At 42.6% G+C, this 21,165-nt stretch overlaps 1 protein-coding gene across 4 annotated transcripts in view; it reads left to right on the top strand.

The window, feature by feature from the left end:
- Window positions 1–7,649: 7,649 nt before the first annotated feature.
- RBPJ (recombination signal binding protein for immunoglobulin kappa J region) overlaps window positions 7,650–21,165 on the top strand; it is a 138,470-nt gene continuing 124,954 nt past the window's right edge. Inside the window, exon 1 of one of the 4 annotated variants that reach the window (XM_069202142.1) lies at window positions 7,650–7,818. In XM_069202142.1, the coding sequence (XP_069058243.1) occupies window positions 7,670–7,818 (149 nt within the window). In that variant the 5' untranslated portion in view covers window positions 7,650–7,669. Of the gene's footprint in view, window positions 7,819–7,872; window positions 8,025–21,165 lie in introns of those variants that run through there. The other 3 variants (XM_069202145.1, XM_069202141.1, XM_069202144.1) reach the window with 3 other exon arrangements.

Genomic DNA, 21,165 nt, shown 5'->3' with positions numbered 1-21,165 from the left:
GTAATGTTATATGGAAGACTAGTACGGGTACATCGAGAACATAATTTGTTCCTAGTAGAGTTATCCAAAGATTGCCTGAAATAGAAAGAAACATAGTCAGCCACATGATCAGATGGGAACCATTCCACAGAATTTGGATGATGCATCAAAGTAGGATCAACATTGGTTCTCCCGTACAATCAAGTACAGTCAAATCTGTCTTAATAGATGTCTCGCCCAAATTCATCTGAGACCATTTTTGCCTTTTCTAAGGAGGCCCATAACAGACATCTGCATGATGTTTTTGACCATATCCTGGTCCACAACATCATCCAGATCATCCTAATCCATGGCATCATCACTATCCTTCAACTAGGTAATATTCAGTTGACGAGAAACCTTATCCACCATACTGGAATTCTCACGGGGAGGATCGGAATTTTGGGAAGAACTTGTATTATTTAAATTTGAGTGAACCATAGGAAAGGTGTGTTTCTTTCCCTTATTTAATTCAGAAGTATTATTCTGTGAGACATTTTTTTGAAATGAGACTTCCAAATTTGATGACACCTGTAGCTTGGAAACTGAGGCAGCTTGTTGTACAGAGTCCTGAATAAAAGCGTTTAAATTATCATTGAATTCCTGAGCTTTCTTATCATCAATGACACTAGAGGTTTTTTTGACATTTTAACAAGAAATATATAGCAACTACAAATAAATAAATGATATAGACTGGAAAGCTTACAAGGACACCCAAAAAATACAAATGTGATGAAAAAACAAATTTAACTCTTCAAAATTCAAACAGATATGGCTCAGAAGGGTTAAAAGGCATTCCGGTAGGAGGTTGTAGGAATGAAAGTGAATATGCTTGAAATAAATCTTCTGACAACTGATTCATATAAAGAAGTTGTCATCTTTAATATGGGTCCACGACAGGCTCCAGAGGCGACCGTCCAGCCTGAAGATCATCACAAGAATGCCTCGATAAGAATCTAGAACCCAACAGTAGGTTCGACTATAACGGTATGAAACTTACAACACTTAAAAGTAAACCCTAAGTAATGAAATTAATAAAAGAGTATGAAAGAATAATAAATGAGAATTAAGATACTACTGTACATCATCTTCCTCCTTTACAAAAAATATATATATATATATATATATATATATATATATATATATATATATATATATATATATATATATATATATATATATATATATAATGATGATATGATAACAAACAGGAATTCAGCCTAAAATGTAATCATTAAACTTTGACGGAATTCTGACAAGTCTGTGACTGCGCGTATACACAGGATCAACTGCAGGACACAGAGAAGTATTGAGTTCATGTTCGTTTGAAGGATTCTCCACCTGGAGATGATTGTTTCCATTTTCGTGACTTGAGCTCCTGTCCTCTGTCCTCATCTGTGCAGGATCCCCGATAAAAGTGCTACTAGAACTGGCATTGTCTTCTCGCCCAGCATATACATTTTTGAATATTTCTGCTTGTGACGAGGATATAGGAACAACACAGTTTCTGTTCCACCAACCTTTACCTTCCAGCAAAACAGAATATTTTGTAACTTTAATCACTTTAACAGGTAGAGAAAATGTCAATGTACCCTTGGACACCTTGTACGGTTTCCTAATTAAAACCCAGTCATTCACATTGATTTGAACATCATTCACACATTTCCGTGAGTCATAGTTATGTTTCTGCACCATCTGTTTATCGCAAACTCTCTGTCTCAACTCATCCAAATCCAGATTAGTAATTTTATTACAAAAGGAAGTCATCCATCTTGGACATAGTCGAGATCTAGATTCCCTACCTCTCAGCAGCACAAAAGGAGAAAGACCAGTAGTAGAATGCGGTGTGTTCAAATATGCCCATATTTTCTCATTCAAAAACTCGATTACATTGCAATTAGTCGCGATAGCTGATTGAATGCCTTCCTTCAGAATACGATTGGCCCTTTCCACTAGTCCATTGGAAGCTGGACTATATAAAGCTACACGTGAATGTTTAATGTCAAACCTAGTCATGAAATTTTCTATCTTGGCAGAGGTAAATTGTACTCCATTATCAGTGATAATGACAGAAGGGGAACCTTCTAAAGAGAACAAGTACGATAAGAATGATATGACTGATTCAGTGTCAGCATGTTCAACAAAAGTAAAGTAAATCCATTTCGAAAAATAGTCAATGGCAACTATCATGTGACTCATGTTTTTAGGTAGCATGTGGAAGGGACCTGAAAAATCAATAGCAACACTTTTCCAAGCAACACTAGGAAAAGGAATAGTGTGTAAGGGTTTAGTATGACATTTCCAATGTTTGTCAGACACCACACATGAAGGGCACTGGCCTACAAAATCTGATACTTGTTTATCAAGGCCCAGCCACCAGTACTTCTCCTTAAGTCTTCTGCAGGTGGCTGATATACCTAGATGACCTTCATGTGCAGCTTTTATCAAAAGGGGTTTCAATTCATACGGTGGAATGCAAACTGAGCCCCTCATGCAGACTCCGTTTTCACATGACAGCTCTGAAGCCAGCTGACGAAATGTGTTGAGCTCACCACTATACTTCCTGTTATTAGGCCAACCATGCTTAATGTGGTACATCACTTCAGACAATAAAGTATCTCTGGACATGCTCGAAATCCAATCCTGCTCGGAAAATAGACCTTCCGAAGCAGAAACTATGTCTAGAGCTCCAACTACACATTCTATGTCATCATCCTCAGCATCTGACTGAGATAAAGGCAGAGGCAAACGAGAAAGGCAGTCCGCCCTGACATTTTTTCCCCCAGGAAGATACTTAACATCCAGGTTGTATTCCTGTAATCTGGAAAGCAACCTAACTAACCTCGAGGATGCTTTTCCTAGGCCATTTCCATCCATAAGAAATACAAGAGGCTTATGATCTGTGTATAGAACACAACTCGTGCCCCAGATATAAGTTTTGAATTTATGAACTGCCCAAACGCAAGCTAATGCTTCTCTCTCGATAGTACTATAATTGCTTTCAGTTTCTGAGAGCGATCTGGAAGCAAAAGCAATGGTATGTTCTTGATTCCCGACCCATTGGCCAAACACCGCACCAAAACCTTTAAGACTAGCATCAACAGTAATAAAAGACTTAGCAGAAGGTATGAAAGATTTCAAGGCTGGAGCTGACACAACAACTCTTTTGATGGCAGCAAATGCATCAAGTGCTTGCTCACACCAATCAAATTTGCTCCCTTTCTTCAACAATGATCTGAGCAGTTGTACAATCATGGCATAGCCTTCAACAAACCTAGCATAGTATTCACACAAGCCCAGGAATAAGCGAAGCTCATCTTTATTGGTAGGACAATGCGCATTAGTAATAGCTTCCAAATTTCCTTGTTTGGGTTTGATTCCTTCTGCAGAAATAGTGTGGCCTAAGTATTCCACGCTCTTTACAAGAAATTTTAATTTTTCGCTTTTAATAGTCATGCCACAACCACTGAGAATAGAAAACACTTTATCCAAAAGAATTCTATGTTCTGCCATGTTCTCAGTGTGTATCAGGATGTCATCCTGGAAAGCACACACGTTAGGAATGTTACCAAATAGAGAGTCCATCATTTTCTGGAAAACACTGGCCGCGGACGCTAGGCCGAAAGGTAATCTAAGATACTTAAAAGCACCAAATGGGGTAACAAACGTCATGAGATCTTGTGAACATTCGCTGAGAACAATCTGATGATACGCAGAATGTAATTCTATAGTGGAAAAAACTTTTGAAGTACCCAAACTAGAAATCATTTCTTGAATGCGAGGAAGGGGATGACAGTCTACAAGTATGTTCTTGTTAAGAGATCTTAAATCTACACATAACCTCAGATCCCCATTCTTTTTTTTCGTGAGTACAACTGGTGAAACCCATTCCGACTAACCTTTCTCTAGAAGGTTTTTAAGTTGTCCCCTCACAGAAATGGGAACTGGCCTTACTTTGTGTGAAATAGGAATGGCTCCATCCTTCAACTTAATGCAATGTTCAAAACCCCTGACCATGCCAACTTGATTAGTAAATACTTGAGGAAACTTAGTCACAAAAGATTCAGGAAGAATGTTACCTGATTCTGTTACAATGTCATCATTAAAATTAGGCAATGTAAGCTCTGACACTTCCACGGGTAAATCTCCTAGTGATACAGGGTTGTCACATCCAGGACGGAGCACAATTCCCAATTTCGCTAAATCTTTCCACCCCACAATGTCTCTACCATTTACAGCCACATAAATTTTCGTTACTGTGCTTCTACCTAAAATAATTAGAGTGGCCAAAAAATAACCTAATAAGTCAATGTCATGGTCCCCAAAAGCTTTAGGACTGATATCAGCGTTTTGTAAAATCTTTGCAGACTGCCAAAACTTGCGGAACGTTACATCTGCAAGTATGGTGATAGGTGAACCAGAATCTGCCATGACAAATATCTCTATAGAGTCAATTCTTGCCTGACAAATAGGTCCTTTGATTTTCTTAGAAGTAAAAACATCTACTGTCAAAACAACGTTGGATAACTTATTCATGCAGTCCTTCATCATACAATTTTTATCTGGCTGTTCATCGGGAGTATAAACATTGTTCACTTTCATTCGCGTACCATTGATCGAAGGCTTAAATGTACGATTGGGTTGTCTGCAAACCAGTTGAAAGTGACCAACTTTATGACATTTCAAGCATTTCTTGCCCAATGCTGGACAGATTTGACTATTGCCAATATGACTGCGTGAACCACAACGGAAACATAAAGAAAAATGTCTATTTTGTTTCACGTTTCTATCCTTAATATAACAGACTTCAGAGTCCTCAGTCACTTGATTTAAATTTGCGTTTTCAGATTGTCCACCCATCACTTTGGATGTAACAATAGACCTCTCAACAGCCTTAGCTATATCAACTGTCTCATCTAAAGAAGGATTGCGACAAGCTAACAAACGTTCCTGAATTTTCTTAGAATAGCAATGAAATACAAATTGGTCTCTAATGTGCATATCTACATTGCTACCAAAGTCACATCTTGCAGCAAGCACACGTAGATTGGCCACATATTCATCTACAGATTCATCCGCAGCTTGCTTACACATTGCAAAGTTAAATCTCTCAAGTAATACATTGGACTCATCTGAAAATTGTTTCCTAATCCTTTCCTTCCCTTCTATATACACATTCCATGCTGCACTATCACCACTACTCCCACTAAATGGAGCAATAGCAGGTAGGTTATCAAACACACGCTGCCCGGCCACACCAAGGTGATTGAAAAGTAGAGCTAGTTTCCTGTTAGGAGAGAAGTCATTAGCATCAATGGCAACTAAATAATTTTCAAAGATTCTTATCCACTCACTCCACTTAATGTCTGGTTTACCACTCCTGGGTAAAAAGGGTGGTGGTTGAACTACTAGATGATTGGAAGCCATATTATATAATTACCAGCACCTTAAATATATACTTATTATAGATCAGAGTACAAAGATATTATAATTGAAATTCAAATAAAATGAGGCAAATAATGCAAATAGTGCAATTATTAAACTGGAAACAATAACAATTGAAACGATCCAAGAGGAGCGTAATTGTGGCTTTGCTGAAAAGTAGAAAACTCCAGGAGTCATTAGGTATCTCGCCCAAAAGTTCAAACACAGTTGTAGATTTATTTAATTTTTTTTTCCTTTCCGAAGCAACGAGAAATAACAGGTTGAAGTACTCGATTTGTGTGCAGCTTAAACCCTCGCTACTTGTAAAGCGTCACGTCTCTAAGCAACTAGAGACTTGTGACGAACGCACCACGCGCACAACCGGTAACCTGGCAACCTTTGTACACAACTTCCTGGATACCGGAAGGTCCACACTGCGACGTCACTGAAGACAAGCTGTTCACGCGATTTTCGACTCGCGCAACATCTATAAATATCCACTGTTGTTTTTCAAGTTCGAAACAAACAGCTCACACGCGATCAAAACGACTCGCGGACTGCAACGCTCGACAGCAAAACAACACGAACAACTATAATGTTAATAAAATTTCGAGCGCTGCGCAAAATTACGTCTCCACAGAATTGCAGCTCTGTATCAAGTCGTAAACCTCTCCTGTGAGTTGATCGTTAAGCACTGGTCGGTGGGCCCTTCAAAATCGATGATTCAAGTCTTTCAGTATTTCTTCAATACCCCACTCCTGGTACCAAATGTAGGAATGAAAGTGAATATGCTTGAAATAAATCTTGTGACAACTGATTCATATAAAGAAGTTGTCATCTTTAATATGGGTCCACGACAGGCTCCAGAGGCGACCGTCCAGCCTGAAGATCATCACAAGAATGCCTCGACAAGAATCTAGAACCCAACAGTAGGTTCGACTATAACGGTATGAAACTTACAACACTTAAAAGTAAACCCTAAGTAATGAAATTAATAAACGAGTATGAAAGAATAATAAATGAGAATTAAGATACTACTGTACAGAGGTATATACAAAGGGGTGCTCAGTAGGAGACTGAGACGCCCTTCTCTTCTTGGTTCAAGGGGGAGGTAAGCGAACAGGAAGGACTTGGAGAAGATGTGTGGAACAACGCGGTCTTTTCAACTGGAGTGGGCGAAGTAACCGCTTCCCGCGTCCTGTAACAAGGTGTCTCTCCTCAGAGCACGAAGAGGCACGCAATGAGGGAAGCACTTGTGAAGCAGAATGTGCCTCCTCAGAACACAGAGGGGTGTGCAATGGGGAGCACTAGCTCGAAAGCGAAACGGACAGGGCGCCCGAAAGGGAAGTACACTCTACTACATAAAGAAATTAAGAGACCAGGTGTTTAAAATCTGAACAATAACTGTGAACCGTAACACTTTTGGATAAAAAAAACAAAGGAAAATATAAAGCAATTATACTTATCTTGACTGCGAGAAGCAAGAAAAAAGGAATTATTGTTCACAGTTAATACAGTTATTGGCCTTGAAGTCTCCCTATTCGTTGTTCCTATATGACTTCAAAATGACTATGGTAGTTGGATGATCATCCAGTTACTCTGGTATGGCTTCTAAAGTAATCCCGTTTGACCTGGACAGCGTCAGGCAAGTTTTCGTTTGAAAAAGTTGATACGAACGCCGACATACAGGCACTACCCGATACCATAAACACATTGCACAGCTAGATATGAAGCAGCCTCAACACTTCCACAAGCAGCAATTCGGATGAATTTTTAGTTAACATAAATCATGAGGCCATAATATTCGTTAAACACAGGACTACAATGCACCGGAATTACTTATGTCTTATACCGCCGAAGGAGTCAGACATAATATGTTGCCTACTGGTTGCAATACCCGCTACCAAAAGTACCCAAGCTGGGTAGTGTAATGGACCAAAAACAGTCGGTGCACGGGTTTCCCGCCGTGAAAGGAAACATACATTTATAACCCTTTCTCTCCAGGAAAAACGAAGCCAGCCACGCCCCTTCTTCTGTACTTAGTCTGTTGCCAATAGTTTCTTGTGTACAATAGTCCTTTCACTATGTCCAGTACGAGCCCTTCCTATCAATCTATACTTTGAGCTAGGTAATCCGATCCAAGTCTCGCGGTGCTTCGAAAAAGTTCCCACGCCTTGAGAATGCCCTCTCTCTCTTTTGCACTTTGTGCCCGCACTAGCAGACGCGCATGCGTAGAGGCAAGTGTCTGCTTTTAGCTTGCCGTGTCTCTCTCCCGTCTGAACGTCTGTCGCTTGGTTTCTCGGGGAAAAGGGAAGCATCTCGCGAGAGTTGGAGTTTTGGCGAGAGTTTGTTGAAGATGGCGCCTGTTGTGACAGGGTAAGTCTGGGATTCGGGGCTTTGGGGAATGAAGGTGGGTTTTTGTAGTGATCGCTAGTTGAGACCTTGGATGAGAAGTTACCGCATGTCCACGTCATGCTCCGTACCGATCGGCCTTATGCGCTGCTTCGGTTAACGTACTACTCGGCTTGGAGAGGAGTCCGTGTCCCGAGGAAGAGGAGACTCTGCTAGGGATTTGCTCAAGAGTGCGTTTAGCTTTCTTTCTCTTACACTATGGTTCTTCCTTTCTTGTTGCTGTCTGTTTCAGCTGATACCTCTTCATCTTTGTGCAACCCAGTGGTTCTGGTTTATCACACAGTTGCTTTCCCATGGTATGTTGCTTCCCCAACCGTCTCCTTGCCAAACGGTCCCGCTACTATCCCTCTTTCTGGTTTTCGTCGTCTTCTCCTCCCAGGGGAGTTCCTGATTTCACTGCTTCCAGTAAGGCTCCTCCATGCCCTTTTGCCCCCGTGTGGTTGCCCCCATTCCTCTCCGTCTAGTGGGACCCGTCCCTGCCCCTCCTCCCAACGAGACCATCTCCACTCGCCTTCATGCAGCAGGATTTTTCACTACCTTACAATGGTATGTTTCTAAATGCCTTCCCTTACAGTGGCGTTTCCATCTGCGTCTTTTTCATGTGCTGCACCTGTTGGCTTCCCCTGTGGCGCTCATAGCTTTTGGAGTTCCCCTTGGCGCTCATTGCCATGGGAGCGTCTCATAGCAGCCTTTGCTCAGATAGCACCCTGGGTGAATAAAAATTTGCCCCACCTGTTCTCTTTAAACGTCAGTTTGTTTGGAAAATAGCTCCTTTGTGGCACTTCTTTCTGGAAAGATGCCCTCTGGTGCTCCTTACGGGGGGCGGGGGGGGGAGGGGTGGACTCCTTCCAGTCATTCTCTTCTGCCTGGCTTTTCCTATCACCCCATGTCCCACCAGCTGTCTAGTGTCGTGTTCTTCTTGTAAACCCCCATCCACTCATGGCTGTTTACTGCCAGACTTTTCTGGTTGCTGAGCTTTTCCCATCGCCCGAGCTGTCTGTTGTCGGGCTTTTCCCATCGCCCGAGCTGCCTGTTGCCGGGCTTTTCCCATTGCTGCCCTGAGCTGGCTGTTGCCGGGCTTTTCCCATTGCTGCCCTGAGCTGGCTGTTGCCGGGCTTTTCCCATTGCTGCCCTGAGCTGGCTGTTGCCGGGCTTTTCCCATTGCTGCCCTGAGCTGGCTGTTGCCGGGCTTTTCCCATCGCTGCCCTGAGCTGGCTGTTGCCGGGCTTTTCCCATCGCTGCCCTGAGCTGGCTGTTGCCGGGCTTTTCCCATCGCTGCCCTGAGCTGGCTGTTGCCGGGCTTTTCCCTGAGCTGGCTGTTGCCGGGCTTTTCCCATCGCTGCCCTGAGCTGGCTGTTGCCGGGCTTTTCCCATCGCCGCCCTGAGCTGGCTGTTGCCGGGCTTTTCCCATCGCCGCCCTGAGCTGGCTGTTGCCGGGCTTTTCCCATCGCCGCCCTGAGCTGGCTGTTGCCGGGCTTTTCCCATCGCCGCCCGAGCTGGCTGTTGCCGGGCTTTTCCCATCGCCGCCCCGAGCTGGCTGTTGCCGGGCTTTTCCCATCGCCGCCCCGAGCTGGCTGTTGCCGGGCTTTTCCCATCGCCGCCCCGAGCTGGCTGTTGCCGGGCTTTTCCCATGGCCGCCCCGAGCTGGCTGTTGCCGGGCTTTTCCCATGGCCGCCCCGAGCTGGCTGTTGCCGGGCTTTTCCCATGGCCGCCCCGAGCTGGCTGTTGCCGGGCTTTTCCCATGGCCGCCCCGAGCTGGCTGTTGCCGGGCTTTTCCCATCGCCGCCCCGAGCTGGCTGTTGCCGGGCTTTTCCCATCGCCGCCCCGAGCTGGCTGTTGCCGGGCTTTTCCCATCGCCGCGCTGCCAATAGCTGCCCAAGCCCGCTGTTTCTGGGCTTTTCCTATCGCCGGCTGTTTCCGGGCTTTTATCGTCACCACCCAGCCTCTAGCCGCTGGGCTTTTTCTGTCACCCCGCCGCCTACTGACAGGCTTTTCCCGTTGCCCCCACCTGCTTGCTGGTTGGCTCCCCTGCCAACCTACCTGTTGATGGGATCCCCATCTGCTTGCCACCAGGCTTTTCCCATTGCCCCACTACCCCTAGCTGTCTACGACCGGGCCTTTGCAGTTAGCCCTGCCTCCCCCACCTGCGTGCCGATGGGCTCTGCCCCCCCCCCCCGCAACTGCGTGCAGATGGGCTCAGCCTCCCTCCCCCATCCCCCCCCCCGTCCCTGCATATATCATATGACTGTTAATTGAAACAGTGGCACAAGCAGCAATTTGGCCTGCAAGAATACTGCCATGAAGAGATTAATAAAGTATGAGTTGTTTTATTTGCATCTATTGTATAGCAAGACTGAGTTTTTACTAAACACGTTTGTGTATTCACTGTCAGCTTGAATGTTTAGTTGTTTATGCACTTTACACAGAAACTGCCAAACTCAGATTATACAGTCAATTATATGTTTAGTGCCATGTCTCGACCAGCCACACCTTTTTATCTTTGAGACTTGTGAATTAGACTTTTCTTTCTTTGTTAGTGAGTGGCAAGCACTACATGCTGCCCAACATTTATACGTTTTTCTCAGTTTTTTATATTATCTTATTGAATTTAAAAGTGAATTAAAACATTCAACCTTTCAGAAATATTATCCTGGTGTTAACCACAGTAAACATTCAACATAGGAAAAAGAAAAGGAGAGATATTACATTCTCCATAGTGCTGCACACGCTTAAATATCTCAAGCTACAATCTCTGTTCCTTCTTTCATAAGTGAGGGCGATAACTCTCAAACAAAAGTTAAATTTTATTCTCTCACAGACAATTTGTTCAAAGAAGTTGGGTTCCATCACTCAATTGGTGACTCCAATTCCCATGTAGTGCACAACTCAGTATTGTTCATTATAGAAAGGGGAGTCTCTACAAGTGTTTGTGCATGATAATCAGCCACATTAAAGCACTGTTAGGTCAGCTAAGAAAAGGATCCAAGATCTCCTGGAATATATGGAGGTCATTATTGATCTTCTGTTCCTAGCTTGCCATAGACAGTAATTAAATCATCGATCCTTCATGAGTCGATGTAGCCATTGTTTCCAAAATCTAAGTATACTCAGCTTAGCTAGAGCTGTCCTGCCATCTTTTTGTGATTGTTCATAACAGCTATATCCTGGTAGTGGTGCAGAAGTGCCAGTGCCATTGAGGGTATAACCGTAATGTCGCTCTTATTTGTAATGGCGGTCCATATCTTTGCTAGTAAGGCTTATTACTTGTGTAGTGCCGTAAGGTGTGTGCCATGTCATCGTTTGGTTAATTACAGCACCAATATTGTGATGTATGTAACAGTCCAGATAATTGCAGTTTATATAGAGGTCAGTGCCAGTCTTGCAAGAATTTTAAAAATAAATTAACTAAAGATTTGTCTCCCATACTTCTTAGTAATTATACTTGTTCTTCTTCCGTGTGTTACCCTTGCCATTTATATTTAATGTTCTCAACCGGTTTCAAATACATTTCTGTGGTCTTGACTTCGTATAATACTGTTACATAGTGGCCCATTTATTTGGTTAATCAGCAAACGTGGTGATGTTAACCCCCAAGATGTATTTTCTACTTTTGTGGTGAGGCAATGCCTTAATTGCAAATATTTCCAAAATTGAGTCTTAACCATATGGACCTCTTGTGACAAGTATGCAAAGAACTTAATGTGATCATGAATAAGGATCGAGTCAAAAGATGGATTCCCCTAATTGACTCTGTTAGGCCATCACACTGGTACCTTATCCACTGTTATCTATGCATTTTCCAAATAGACACAGTGCATAGACCCCTCTGTGTTTAAAAGATTGTGTGCAGTTCGCCACACAAATAACATGTTTGTATGAAGTTGACTATGTGGGTCCTTCGTTTGCTTTTCTTTGTAGGATCTAAGATGTGTATTTAAACAAAATGCCATGTGAAAGCAATGATGTGCCTAATAATTAGGGTTTCCAGTTTTATTGTGTTGTTGTGTGGTGTGTTTTTTTTTTTTTTTTTTTTTTTTTTTTTTTTTTAAACTTTTCTGCTTGTAATTATCCATATTTGTTTCTACGCTATCTTATCATTAGTTATCCATATTTATTTTATGGTATATGAAAGTGTAACCTGTATATTTCCAGATTCATTTAACTTATAAACCTGTGCCATACCTTGATGCCTACCTGGTTATACCACTTTAGGCAGTTAAATATCATAAAACACTGATATGAACATTTTCAATTAATCAATCAGGGTTTGTAAAGCGCGGCTACTCACCTGTGAGGGTCTCAAGGCGCTGGGCATTTAGCATTGAAACACAAACGCATGTTGAGAGATGCAGTTACTAAAGGACAACTCAACCTATTTTTTTTTTAAAAACTCCCTGTGCTGCCAATCTGCACACCTATCAGCCTGGAATTCAAGAATGACAACCTAGAGAGTCCCACAAAAGATGCCTAATTTTCTGTATTTATGATTTTAGAAAATAAATCTAGCGTGAAAACACATTTTGTTTCGACCAGTACTTATTTGTATAAATCAGTAGAAACTGAAAACTTGGAGCCTTAATTAGAATATGCCCCGATAAAGGACAATCTCAGCCCCCTTAAGGAGGTGCCAACAAAAAGTTTTGATATTGTAAGTTGGGGAAGGAATGAGTCTTAGATATATATCGTTTTTTGTCAGCCTGGCTGTTATGGTTGGGGATCTTAATTGGTAGCATTTTAGAGACCTAATTAAAACTTAGGCCATCATCATTACATAGTGTGAACTCTTCCAACCCCGCCCCCCCAAAAAGAGGAAGTTGTACTTTCTCCCATTTGACAAAGTGCCTTTTCATTTGACCAGTTAGACCTGCTGTGTTATTCGTCATTGTCCATATGTCTTTTCTGAACAATAAGTACTTTAGTTATTGTGGTATCCATTTAAAAGGCACACAAGCCGCAATGTTTTCGGATGCAACTGGAGTCATAGGCATAGCTTCACCTTTCGTCCAATTGGCTTTATATCAGGAAGAGGTAGAGCATTTGAATCCATTCCCTTAAGTGCTGGCAGTGACGCCTCCAGTAAACATGAGTGGAATGTTGTCTGCATACAGCATTAGCTTGAGATTTCCTGCCCCTCTCTGGATACCCCAGTCTCTCCAAAGGTTTGAATTGCTATTGCCAATAAAAAGTGGCTACAGGGGGATATCCTTGTCTGGAGCCACAACCACTTTTAATATTTTCAAACGTTAGCCCGTTACACAGTATTTTAGCTAGTGGATTACAATGTAACAGTTGAACCATGGTAATGAAGCTGTCACTCAGGCCAAATGGTCTTGGGAGTCACCCGAACATCTTTAACATTTCGTACCCGCAACAGCATGTAGAGCAGATTTCTCATGATTTCATGAAGAACAGTTGGGTACAAACCCCATTTATTGTTTGCTCATGAGCAGAAGTGTCTCACTGTACTTAGTGTCGGGCTAAGATTTTTGTCATTTTCTTCATGTCACAGTTGAGAAGCCATATCAGCCTATAGTTAGCACAGTCAAGGGCATTTGTTTTGGTGTCTGGGATATGTACCTTCTCTTGAATTCAGGTCTAATGAAATCTTTCTTAGTAACCTATCTGAATGCCACCCCTAGTAAAACATTAGTTGGAGCTCATCTATTTATAAAATTCTGTGGGGAGGCCATCTTCACCTGATGTTTTTTCCTCTTGACCGTAGCTTAATGACCTCTCTAATTGTTCTTCGTCTGAGATTTCCTTGCAAGCTTATCTGAGAGATCTCAAGGTAATCTTGAAATAGGGTTGTTGTGAAATTATCTTCCTGATTGGTATCTAAGAGTGTATCCGAAGTGTATTTGTGTTATCCAACTAATCGTTAGAAAGCATTGTCTTTTTTTTTTTCTTGTCAACGGATCAAAATTTTCTTTATTTTTACATACTGAGTCCGCTGACGTGACACAGCCATATTACAAAATATTTAGCATGATACATGAGCTGTCTCAGAGATACAACACAGGAATAGTACAGTAAGAAACTTACTTTGTGTTTTATATAAGTGACTGACATTGAATGTCGCTGCTGAGAGCCAAGGGGAGATCCACTTTTCCAGCAGCACATAGTTGTTTAATACTTATAAGATAATACCAGGTACCTGGATGTTGGCTTCCGTACTATTCCAAAATTAAAGTACCAGAAATATAAGGACTGAGAAATCGAGACTTGTAATGATAGTCTTAATGTTAATTGTCAATATGCTGAGACAAGCAGACCATTTTATTGGGTTTGTAGGAGCTTCCTAATTCAAAAGTGCACTCCTGCTGTCCAGTAGATCTTCACGTATTGCAAAATGTGTGCACTGAATGACTGATCTCATTTGGTGAGCGTTTTGTCACCTGGTTTGTTTGTCCTTCTAATTTTACTCACTTTTTACACTTTTAAAGGGGGCCTAGGCTTGTCTCTATCTTGTGGTGGAACATCCTCTACATACAAACATTTTTCTGTATCTTTACTCCTTTGGGGTGGGGTCCTGTATCTTATGTTGGGTAGTGTCCATCTCTTTGTGTGATGTTCTGTGCCTTCAGGTCTTGTCTCCACTAGTTCCAGTGCTCGCTCCAGTTATTCTGCCTTTGTTAATTCTCTGGTGTTGCCCTTGAAAGGTCTAGAAGGCAGTAGCTAAGGTCTTTTCACTTGAGATAATGCAAGGAAGCTGTTTTGGAGGACATTTCTTCCTTTGGTAAAAATTGGTTGCAAATATAATCTTATGGCATCTATATTTCTACGGCCCATGTTTTAAAAGGGTTTTGTGATCAGTTTAGCGTGCTGGTTTCTCAAGACGCATGTTATGGACCAGGGTTAACCATTAGTATTATGTTGATGCCTCAGAATACCCTGGGTGCTATGGAAGGTGAAGGGGGGAACAGATGTGTTTCGTCCCATCAGTTTGGGTGAAAATAGAGTGCAGAATAACTTGCTATTGTCTCTACAACACATGTCCTTGAGATTAGTCACACCTTTCTTTAGATTACACATCCCTGTCCTCAAATCCGGGACCTCCTGTAATTTAACTTCCAAGACATCTGATCAGATTTATATAGCTGAGTTTGTAACAAGGTAATGTCTTAAGTACATTTAAGCTGTATTATCTGAAGTGGATTGCTCTTAATAGTTAGCTAATTCAAAGTGTTTTTCAGCATTACATTTGTCATTGTTGCATTTTTTTCACAGGTGCACTATGATTTGTATTAGTCCGGGCTTATGGTGGTAGCAGCTGTCTAGAGGCTCTGATGACTGACATTTATAGCATACAGCCAATCTCCTTCCCAAAGTAACCAAGGATCAGCAGCCAACGGGGGTGGGGTCTTTCTCAGGTGTAGGTACATATAAAATCCTAAGGATCTTTACTATAACAGGTTAGGTTACGTTTTTGAGAGCAATGCAATGTATGATCAAGGAGGTTGCATACATAGCTAAGTGGGGGCACAGGACCTAGCTTCATTCATGAGCTCACACGTGGTTGTTGGTGGGTTGAATTTACAAGTTGCAGTTAGTTTTCTGCCTTTAGATGGTGGGCTTACCCCAGACATTGTTGATGTGACAAGCAATATGGCCGCTACCACACACTGCTTGAGGCGGCCCTATGGTGGATATTTTCTGTGTGCTTGCAAGCCTGGCCCCTTGGTTGTTCTGGTTTTAAGTGCCCATGCTGATAGTGCCGTTCAAGCTCCTGGGTTGTCAGTGCTCATTTTCTGACAAATTCTCCTCCATGAGATGCTGTGATGGACCTCAGTAGGTGAGTCTTGAGAGGCAGAGCCTCCCTGTTTGCCTTCAAACCAGTATTTAGCCATTTTGCAGTAAAGATTTTAAGAACAGAATTAGCTAGTGCCATCTATGCCTCGCTGAAAAATGACAAACACATTTACCACTCCAGGCACACTGTATTGCAGCTTTGGTTTGTGAAAAAAACATCCAAGCTAATTTGAAATTAATAAAAGCAAGCCCAGACACATGTTTTGGTCTCATTAGAGCTCATCTGGGAGACATTGCCTCTTTACAGCTTGACATGTATAGCACTAGCTAATCGTGCTTAAAGACTTGTCTGCAAAAATGGCCAGATTTTTATTTCAAAATTGTAATAAATAGCAAGCACCATAGAATAAAGCACAAAGTGGGGACCTTCAGTGGTGGACTAAATTAGAGTCCCCTCGTTTAGAGGTGTGTGGCAGAAACCCTTAATTATTCGAACACTGTTGACTGTAGATTGTGCTTTAACAAGTGATTTATTGTTCAGGGTTCTATCTCAGGGTTATGGGATAGTGTTAGAATCAGTCATGTTTTCATCTCTCTTCGGAACTGTACGTTTTCCTATATGCTTCTAATCTTGGCTGGTAATAAATGTCAAAGCTTGATGACTTGCACTGGTAAAGTGGTGCCTCTAGTGGATTTCTTGTAGAAACAGGCCTTGAAAAAATAATAAAAATGTTACTAGTCCTGCAGGTCGAGTAGCTTGAATAACCTGGAAACGGGTGTCCAATTGTGTGATCCCAGGAGAATATTGTATTTTACAGTCTCCTTTTTCTTCAGTCTCTCATAAGAGTGCACCTTCAAATATGTGAGTTCGGCATTTATGCTGTAAAAAAAAAAAAAAAAATCCCTGTTTGTTTGATTAAATACACTAAACGTTTGCTCCATGTATAATAAATCTAGCCCACGCATAGGGTCCACATGATCCATGCATGATTTGCCTCTTAGATTACTAATAGCTTTCCCATCAGGGCAAGAGTGTTTCTCAGTTTACTTAAACACTCACTTGTAACAAATACAGTACTAAAGCATGATTTGGTAGTGCACAGGCAGTACATTTCGAAGAAATGTCCAAAATCCTTCCCACTAACTTGCAGCTTTACTGATGAAACTATATAGTGTATTTACAATCTGTGAAAATTGGGTTTCAGAAAACATTTATCATTTGCCCATCACCAAGTAAAGTGTTCTGACTTTTTTCATTCTATTAAAATAATTTTTTCATCACACAGAAGTAGAAAAAAATGGTCTTTCACAGCTACTAACATATATTTTGAAATGTTTGTAAAGTTGACTTAGTTATAAATGTTGTGTGTTAGGAAAAACCAAATACCAAAAGCCTTTCATTTCACATAGGTCAGACAGTTCACCTTTCAAAATCATGGAACTCTGCAGTCACATGGAAAAGTATTTGCCTGCAAGAAGAAAAACTCTCTGAACACAGAGCAAATGTGACAAGAATAAGATTTAAAGGCATCTTAATTGCTATTTCAGTTTCTAACTGAACAGAACACCTGTGCTTTGTCCCCTGGCCAGAAGGGTCCAGTGGAATCCAAAAATAGCTCTAACTCATAAAATAAAACTGCCATAGCGAGTGGTTGAGTAGATTTTTGAGCCCTGAGAAATGCAGTGTTATGATTCATGGTGCAAACCTGGACAGCAGTGTTCTTTTTTTTTTGTGTTTTTTTTTTTGTGTTGCTTGATTCTAAATTGTATATATAGTGGTTGTTTTCCTTGAGAGGCTCTGTAGACAGTATAACATACCTTAAACACTGCTTGCCTATTGAATTGTAGCCCTATGAGTGTTTTTTGCAGGGTGGGTGTCATGCATTCTCTGGGGTGGTGGCAGAGAAGGCATCTTGCAACAGTGTTTTGTGTTAGAAGTTTATTGCATATGATGAAACAGCGGTGGGGGGCTTGGGTATAGGCTTGAAGTTTACAAACATGAGTATAGATTGTGGCTTTTGTTAGTATCCAGGATATGGGAATATGAATCTCTGTGTTTTTTCATTGTGAAGAACGTGCTGTTTGTGAATTTGTTGACATGGTGTCAAGGATATGTCTGAATCTGCGGATACCCCTTAAATTACCTCTTGGTGTACTTACTAGGAATACAGGTCTTTTGGTCCTATGATTGCAGGTTTGTTTATGATGGATACATCTATCTGCGGATTCCTCCCCTTTTGAATACCCCATGTGCCAGCATTCAACTGAAACTTTCTTGATAGTTCTCCCATGTTAAGGGCTTCAGAATCTTCACAACTCCATATACAACCTCGTGTGACGTCACTGGAGACATAAGAAGCCCTCGTCAGTGTCCTGATGTCACTTCCCTTATTTCCGTACCTTTGAAGCATGATGGTTTCTGTGAGCTCTCCGTTAGGGAATTGTGATGTCCTGCAATGTTTTTTCTGGAATTGTTACAAAATTGTTGGAAAATGTCACCACCTTAGAAGTGTGGGTTAAAGCCCTGTAAGGAATGTGAGGGTCAGATGTCTATCACTGACCCTCATGATATTTGTCTGTGGTGCTTATGTTTGGACTATGGCGGTGAGGTGTGTTCTTCGTGTCAGGAGGTGAACCACAAGGCACTAAAGGAAAGGGAGACTAAGCTCTTCATAGCCAAGGTGAGACATGAGAAAAGAGGTAGTTGGAAGCCTCGTCCTCGTTCAAAGCCACAATCTTCCCATTCGTCAGTCGCTGAGAAGGAAACACAGGAAGAAGCAGTGTCATGATTCCCAACGTCATTTTTTAAGGTATGAGTCACCAAAGTCTGTATCCCCACGTTCGACTTTGCATGAAGATTGAGGAGAAGTGGCTCTGGTGCCATCTCTGGTGGCCTTCCTGGCATCTATGTAGAATCCAGTGCCACCACCGACTTCGCCTGGGCAACCCGACCTGACGCCGGTTGTGGATCCAGTACCTCAACTGGAGCAGGCGTATCGAACCTTTTCTGCTCCAGGAGCAGACCCTTCCAATTATTTGAATGCTGGGTTTAGCATTTTTAATAGGGTGATGACACATCTAGTGCGCTTGCTGGCCCCGTAGGTCCACTTTCATTTTAGTTGGGAGGATTTCCTGTGTATTATCAGCAGATACCATTTATGCAGATGGCCCAGGATTCTTGGCCAACTGGGGCGCGATAGAACACTGCTCCTTCTTCAGTTTTTGTCCCGCAGATGTCGTTGGTGCCAATTGTGCCTTCTTTGATGTCAGCTGGGTCCCTTCTGGCACCACAGGCTTTGACTCTGGTGCTTCTACTCACCTCTTCAGCACAGATGCGGACGTCACTGGTGCCATTTTCAACATCAAAGCATAGATCTCGAAGAGAGGCTCAGAGGCTTCTTCAGGGAGAGCAGTATTTCTTTGACGAGAAAGAGACTCGAGAAGTGGGAGAGGGAGAGGTTGTTTCTCTAGATCCAGACTTTGAGGGTTTAGCAGAGGCAAGTGGTTTAGACACATCCCCTGTGTGGGAGTTGTCACTGAAAGTCATTCATCCTCCACAAGTCACATCCCTCCATTCGGTCATTAGAAAGGCTGCTGACATGTTGGATTTGCCTCTACTGAGTTAAACTCTAATCTACTGACTGAGGTTCTTCATTCTGCTTCATCATCCTCCGATCCCTTATTGCCTTTTAATGAGACTTTTGGACAATTGGGAGAATCCTATGTCCTCAACTGCCATTTCTAGGCCAGTTGCTACAAGGTATAAGCCTGCTCTGGGAGCTCCACTCTTTGTCCTCACACCCCTTCACCTGAGGGTTTGGTGGTTTAAGCTTTGTGTTTGTCAAAGCTTGCACCTGGGTCTTTTCCTTCATCCCAGCAGCTAGAGAGTCTAAAAAGATGGAGCATTTGGTGTTTTCATCTGGCAGCAAGACATTGAAGTCCACGAATGCAATCTGCTTGTTGGGCCTTCTCATTCATGCTTTCATGGACTCTGCTAAAGCTGTGGTTCCAAAGCAACCAGAGGATGTTCAAGGGCACTTCCTGAACTCTTGAACGACGGACAGGCTGCAACATTTCTGGTCATACAGTCTGTTCTAGATACTACAGACTCTATGGCTAGAGCGATGGGCACATCAATAACCACCAGAAGGCATGCCAGGTTGAGGGGTTCCAGATTCTCCCAAGATGTTCAGAATGCCTTGATGGATTTGCCCTTTGATGGGGCTAGACTGTTTGGGGCAAAAGCAGATTCTGTCCGGGAAAGGTTTAAAGAAAGTAAAGTGATGGCTCGCTCCCTGGGTCTTCAGTCCCATCCCAAGGATTATATGCAGTGTTGAAAGTTTCAAGGCTTTGCCATAAGCTTTACTTTTCCTGGCAACATCGGTATCGGCGGCAGCAGCAGCAGTCACCCAACCCACTTCATAAAGGGTATATTCGACGTGGTAGGGGCAGATGGTAAGCTGTTCCCCCTTCCCCCATCCTCCTACTGATCCTCTTCCTCATCTGCCAACATCGCAGAAAGGAAGCCCTAGTTTTCCCATCTTAGAGTATGCTTTACTGGTGGGAGGATGGGTGTCCCAGTTTCTACAACAATGGAGGTCCATAACATCGGATCTGTGGGTGTTAAATATGGCACAAAGAATTTCCCTCTCCTTTTCCGCCCCATCTTAATTTAATTTCTACAGACCACCACCAGCTCCTCCAACAGGAGGTTCAATCCATGCCTCAAAAAGGTGTAGTGGAGTTGGTTCCAGAACAGGATCAGGAATGTTATTCACGTTATTTTCTGATTCTGACAAGAAGTACAGATGGTTGTGTCCGATCCAGGACGTCAGAATTTTGAACTGGTTTCTCAAGCAGGAAAAGTTCAAAGTGCTGAACCTAGCTCAGGTATTTCTTGTGCTGGAGAAAGAAGACTGAATGGTTTTAACGACTTGCAGGATGCCTACTTTCACATCCCTATTCGTCAGCTGCACCATATCTCCGCTTCATGGTGGGTCTCAACACTATCAGTTTACGGTTCTCCCATTTGCTCTTACTTCCGTTCCTCGAGTCTTCACAAATGTGATGGCAGTGGTTGCAACTCATCTCAGAAGGTTGTGAGTATCATTATTCCCTTACCTGTATGATTGGCTCATCAAACCAAATCTCTGGATTCGATGTTGCGTCACTTGCAGTTAAAGACTCCGTGGTTGTTTCAACCTGTTTTGTCCATCAACAAAACCAAATCTCACCTAGAGCCCTCTCAGCGCACCCTGTTCATAGGGGCAGTACTGGACACTACGGTGGGTCGAGCCTTCCTCCCTCCTCAGACTATTTTGGACATTCGGGCTAGGACTATGATGTTTCAGAATGGAACAATGACTCCAGTCCTGAAGGTCTTGCGCCTGTTAGGTCTCTTAGCCTCTGGCATTCTGTTGGTCAACCATGCATACTGGCACTTGAGGGCACTCCAGTGGTGTCTCCGCAGGTAGTGGTTTCAGCACAACTGGAATCTCCAAATGACTGTCTCCAGAGACACTGCAGTGGATCTGCAATGGTGAGGTTTGTCTGGCAATCTCT

Source organism: Pleurodeles waltl, chromosome 1_2, assembly GCF_031143425.1.
Source record: "Pleurodeles waltl isolate 20211129_DDA chromosome 1_2, aPleWal1.hap1.20221129, whole genome shotgun sequence".
Lineage (NCBI taxonomy): Eukaryota > Metazoa > Chordata > Amphibia > Caudata > Salamandridae > Pleurodeles > Pleurodeles waltl.
The sequence above is the reverse complement of the archived record's forward strand: the minus strand, read 5'-3'. Positions and strand labels throughout refer to the sequence as shown.